The sequence below is a fragment of the Mastomys coucha genome, unplaced genomic scaffold, assembly GCF_008632895.1.
Source record: "Mastomys coucha isolate ucsf_1 unplaced genomic scaffold, UCSF_Mcou_1 pScaffold5, whole genome shotgun sequence".
NCBI classification, from domain to species: Eukaryota; Metazoa; Chordata; class Mammalia; order Rodentia; family Muridae; genus Mastomys; species Mastomys coucha.
Window position 1 is genome coordinate 58,058,792 of NW_022196911.1, and position 5,918 is coordinate 58,064,709.

General features: G+C 44.4%; 1 protein-coding gene across 4 annotated transcripts in view; it reads left to right on the plus strand.

Moving 5' to 3' along the window:
- Nucleotides 1–5,918, plus strand: part of Cdrt1 (CMT1A duplicated region transcript 1) — a 35,833-nt gene that overhangs the window by 4,346 nt on the left and 25,569 nt on the right. For 3 of the 4 annotated variants that reach the window (XM_031351855.1, XM_031351856.1, XM_031351857.1), the window contains 3 exons: nt 2,221–2,421; nt 2,534–2,661; nt 4,587–4,709. In XM_031351855.1, the coding sequence (XP_031207715.1) occupies nt 2,221–2,421; nt 2,534–2,661; nt 4,587–4,709 (452 nt within the window). The remainder of the gene's footprint in view (nt 1–2,220; nt 2,422–2,533; nt 2,662–4,586; nt 4,710–5,918) is intronic. The other variant, XM_031351858.1, reaches the window with a different exon arrangement.

Sequence of the window (5,918 nt, forward strand, 5' to 3'; positions counted from 1 at the left end):
AGCCACCATGTGGTTGCTGGGATTTGAACTCAGGACCTTTGGAAGAGTAGTCAGTGTTCTTACCCGCTAAGCCATCTCGCCAGCCCATTATTGCTTTTTTTGAGTCAGTCTTAGTATGTATCCCAGCTGGCCTTGAACTCACGATGCTCCTAAACTTACCTTCCTATCAACAATCATAGGCACGGGCTACTGTGACATTATTTTTACTTATGATGACCTTTTCAGGACCTGACCTCATATGACATTAAAGCGCTTCTCTAGATGAACTTGGAAACTCTCAGTGGCGTTGGAGGCACTGGCGAGGCCAGAGAACCAGAGACATCAAATGCTAGAGACTGACCTTCATTTAGCCTTAGGCGTTGGGTTCTTGGGATTTTTTTTTTTTTTTCTCATTTAACCCTCACACCTGGTAAGAGGAGAAGGATAAAAACTGGTCAGTATTACGTCTAATGTTCTTGCTTTCACCTCCATGGTGTCTCTAGACAAGAAATAGAGACCAGAAAGGAACTTTCTAGAGCTTCCTTGATTTTTTTTCTCCCCTCTGTCCTAGGCTAGTGTGCCCTGTCTCCTGGGCTCTGGCTTGGTACATGATGGCTCTCTAGAGTCCAGTCCAGTTACTGTTTTTGAAGCACCGGATCCAGTTTTGTGAGGAAAGTAATGTAGTGAGTGAATAAAAAGAGAAAGAAAAAAAAAGAAAGAAAGAAAGAGAGGGAGAGAAAGAAAATTGAAGGACATGACTGCCCCTAGGTATGGAGGAGGAGAAGGTTTATTGTCAGCACAAGGGAGAGCACGGCCAGAGGCAGAGACATCTGGGAGAGTCCAGAGTGAACGTTACCCCGAGATGAGCTATGTGAGGAGAGGGGAGAGGAGAGAAGAGACAACCAGGGGAGGCTTGGGTCAAGAGACTGTCAAAGCCAAAATGGCTGAGTTATAGGGGGCCAGAGGAGCTGGAGAGAGGGAAGCCTAGCTCAGTACCTGGGCTGGAGAGTTCAGGGTAGGGGACAGGGTATGACAGCCAGGAGGGCCCTGTAGCAGGTAGACTGAGGGATGCTGGGAGAAGCTGGGAGAAGCTTATGCTTTGATAATTAATGGACAGACACCTCAGTGAACCCTTTGTCCCAGGTTTGAAACCTAACAGTGAGGAATGTGATTCCTGACCTGAAGACCTTCCCACGTTGATCTTTGAAGCCAGGCACATGTGGTCACTCATGTGGATACTAGTCCAAGTTGGCCTGGAATTTGCTATGCAGCTGACTCTGGATTTGAACTTGTAGTTCTTGCCTGGGCCTCACAAGTGGTGGAGTTACAGGTGCACAGCACCATACCCAGTTAGGGATGTGCTGTGTGAATGCATTGTCAATTGATTCTGTCATGAGTTGAACTTCATAACTGTCGTGAGTGAACCTCATAAAGTCTGCCTTCAGAAACCTGGACGGCACAGCCTACTCTATACCCAGGCTAGGTCATATATGCCATCCATCATGGTGTGAAACATTGTGTCATTCGTGACAGTCCATGAAATAAGCATAAGAAATACAAAATACCTTGAAAATGGAAGTTTCCAATTTTAAAGGTATATAGAACAGTATGATATCTAGTCACATGACCATCCTCTAGCGTCAGCAATGATCAAGGTCTTAGCAGTCTTAGTATTTTTGTGATGTTGATGACTGAACCTAGGACCTCATCTTGCTAGTAAGTGCTTTGCCATTGAGCTAAACCTCTAATCTGGCAATTTAATTCATTCTCCTTTCTGATTATTAAATTGCTTTAAATTTTTCACTAGAGCATTGTGGTGTGTGTGTGTGTGTGTGTGTGTTGTGTGTATGAGTGAGCCTCCCCAGTGCTGGGATTACAGATGTGTACCACTGCACTTGGCTTTTAAGTTGGTGCTTGGGATCAGTACCCAGGTCTTTATGTTTGTACATCAAGTACTTTAAGGACTGAGCTCTTTCCCCAATCCTCACCAGCACGTTTTACAGGAAATTCGGGGGAAGATACCATTTCGGTCTTTGCTGCTATAAATACCTTAAGCTGAAAAGCCCCTGTACATTTGAATCAGGAGGTTCCACTTCAGGTGGGAGAGAGACTGATTAGAATATTCAGTGGCTTAGGAGTAGACGTGGAGATTTATTTGGGGGGCAAGCTTTGTGGTGGATTTGTTCAGGGACCACACTTACTACAGACTGAACCATCTACCTTTCTCTGGCTTTGCTCTAGAGGGAAAAGGGAAGAGTTCGCTCCAGTGTATCCATGAAATGAATAGAGAGATTTCTGGAAAAGGGGGCATGTCCAAGCTGGGAGATGATCCATGCAACCTGCTGCTGAGCCTAGATCATGTCCAATACTTGTCTTCCGGGTTCAGCAGATATCGCGACTTTATACGTGACCTACCTCTTCACCTCTCCAAGTACATTCTAAGTATGCTGGGTAGATGAGGGCATTTCTCAGAGACTTCCCATCTGGGCCTAGCAGGGATGGGGGGTGTGGGGGAGTAGTATTTCTGGATCCATCTTCTTTCTTTTTCTCCCAGGAATGCTGGATAAGAACAGTCTGAACAAGTGTATCTTTGTAAGCCAGCACTGGGCCACCCTGGTCCAGCAGGTCAAGGTGGACCAGTCCATGCAGTCCTTCATTCAGAACCAGATTTCTCTCCTGCAGGTACTTTGGGTCTGAAAGGGGTGTGCCTGGGAACAGCTTTGTTCTCATACAAAGGCTGAACCTTTGTGTCTCCTGGGTGGACTCAAAAAAAAAAAAAAAAAAAAAAAAAAAACAAGCAACCTATCCATATTTGCAAGCCAATCTTTGTGGATCCTGTCTGTTCATCCTTCTATTTGTCATTGCACCCAGCAGGGACAAAGAATCTTTCCTCATAGCCCGGGTGGGATGGCTCTGTGGGTGCGGGTGCCTGCTACAAAGCCTGATGATCTGAGCTCAGGCTCCTCACCCAACAGGATGAAAGAACACATTTCTGCAGGTTGTCCTCCAGCCACACATGTGCTGTGCCATAGGCATCTCCCTTCTCATTACACACAAAACAAACAAACAAACAAAGCAAATGTACACAAAATTCTTTTTAAACAGAAATCTCTCAGGAACTCAGGGGTTTCCTCTCCCTCAGGGTTGGGGCTCTAGCTCAGTGGTGTAGTATTTGTCTAGCATGTGCAAGGTTCTGGGAAGTTTAAGTTGTGAAACAATCAGCTGTCATTAACGAACGAATGCATTATCACGCACAGTAGAGAGAGCTCATTACTCTGCACTTTAAAGATTGTAACTTACTGTCCTCATCTATTGTGAATTTACCAAAAACAGCTCTCTTGAATGGCCGTCTCTCAAACTGCAAGATTCCAAGTCAACGCAAATGTAGAGAGGCAGAAAATTCTCTCTCTTCATGAAGAGTTACAGGGGCTACCACAATCACAAAGCCACAGATGAACTTTTGAATTCACTTCAAGCTAGCCACATTATTAATGAGGCCCAAATGCAGTGGGTTCAGGTTAGCAGGAAGTTTGCTCCAACACGAAGCATCTCTAGCATTTTTACTGTTGCTTCTTGCCTGAGACCTAACTCTGAACCATGTCGGCCAGGTGGTGACAAAGGAAGGCGCAGTAAGGCAGGCCGCCGGCAGGAGCTGCTCCCTTCCCGTTCAGGCATTTGATATTTATTAGCCTTCTTGATTTGTCCACTCATGGGCTTGATGTAACTGAGCAGGCCTGGGCTTCAGGGTTTGACCATCTCCAGATTTCATCAACAACTAGTTTCCCCCCTTTCTCTGGGAGAGTAGAAGCGAAGAGGAGTCACTTCTTTTGTGTGCATGTCTGTCTGTCTGTCTGTGCATATGTGTCTCCGAGTCTGTGTTGCTGTGTGTGTTTTAAATACATATTTAAGGCTGGGGATGTATCTCAGTAGAAGAGTGTTTGGTTCAGCTCCTGCACCACAAATTATTTTCTTAGGATGATAGATATCATTGTTATATATTTATCATGCAGAATATGATGGTTTGAAGTATATGTACATTATGGAATGGCTAAATGTCACTAATGAGTGCATCACCTCACACCATAGAGAGAGCACTCAGCTTTGCATTTGAAAATACTGTATTATCAAAAAAGAAAAAAGAAAAAAGAAAATACAGTATTATCACTAGTTACTGTGAACGTACCATGCAGTAGATCTTTTGAATCTCCTCCTACCTAACTCTATGTGTCCTTTGACCATAACCGCTGCCCCTTGCTCCCGGGAACCAACTTAGTCTCTTGTAGTCACTATTCTTTCTACTTTTTATGACATCAATTTTGCTATATTCCATAAAAGTGAGATTATGTATTTGTCTCTATGTGCCTGGCTTATTTCAATTAACATCATGTCCTCTACTTCCATGCACATGGTTGCAAATAATAGTATTTCTTTCATTTTAATGGTTTGTTGTATTCCATTGCGTGTGTGTGTGTGTGTGTGTGTGTGTGTGTACATTTTTAATGGATACTTACCTTAGTTTTATATTTTAGCTATTGTAGATAGCATGATAATATACACAAGGGTACAGATATCTAACTGTAGTCTTTCTTTCTGTTTTAACCACATAGGGATCCTACACAAGGGGAATAGATCCTAATTATGCCAACAAAGTATCAATCCCAGTTCCCAAAATAGTAGATGATGGGAAGCGTTCACGGTCAAAAAGTCAGAAGTGGAAACTGAGAACAAAGGTGAGTTTCAGTGTTGTCTGAGGTAAGTAGCTGAAGGTGTCTTGTTCGTGTTGGCCACTGAAGGTTGACACCCACAAGCAAGCACTTCTTGGGAGGCACCACTTCCTGAGAAGGCCAAGTTCATCTGTGTTGCTACCCCCATATAAGTCATTCTTTCTACATAAGCCCTGATGCCACCATCTGCTGGATGAGTGGTATTCATTGGGCTGCCCTCTCAGTGGTCTGTGTCAATGACAGCAAGTCATCTGGTGGAATTCTCAGGGCTGGGAGCAGTGGCAGTCATGCCTCCAATTCCCCTCAGCCCTAGGAGTCTACCCATCTCAAGGCTACTCTTGCCTGCTGCTTTGGAGTGGGAAGGGCATGGAAAGAAGGCTAAGGTTTGTCTAGAATGCCAGGCACCTCACTACCAAGTTCATTCTGCTGCTGGACGGAGGGGAGAATCAGTCACCTATAGCTCCCCTCGCCAGTAATTAGGCGATAATACAAAAGAACAAAGGGAAGAAATTTGGAGCATTGAGCATTTATTACCTAGGCACTGTAGTTACCCCTAAGATCATTCTGTGTCTGCTCCTCCTTCTCTGCTGAAGTTTCATTTATTCTAAAGTCTATTCAGTTGGCACCAAAGAGATACTCAATGAGGGGTGGTTTGACTTGAGTTCCCATAGGGAACTTGTGGAGTATAATTTAGAGATGATTTGTGTGTGTTGGGGAGGGGTGTGGGGGAACAGACAGAGAACCCAGTGGGAGGGTGTGGTAGCATGGCCTGTGAAGGATGATGAGACTAGGTTAACTGAGAGCCTGCTGCCTCCCAAAGGCCTGGTAGCTCTGCAGGCCCCAGTTAATCATGCCACTGAGGACTACAGAACCTGATCTCCCAGACCGTTTGAATTTTCAGGAAAAGGTAAAAATCAGTTTTAGGTAAAATTTCTTGTATTACCAGGCATGACAGCACACACCTGAAATCTCAGTGGAGGCAGGAGGATTGCCCAGACTATTTAGTGAGTTCAAGGCCAGCTTGAGCTGGCTCAGACACAAAAACAAACAAAAAGAACTTCTTGCTAAAAAAAAATTATAGCAGCCAGTTAAAAGGGTTTTTGTTTTTTTCTCCACAAATAATGTAAACTAAGAAAAGACATTTGTCAACAAGCTCTGCAGCCAGTCCCACAACACACAGAGAAAGCCACACTTCCAGGTGATCTAACAAGCCCA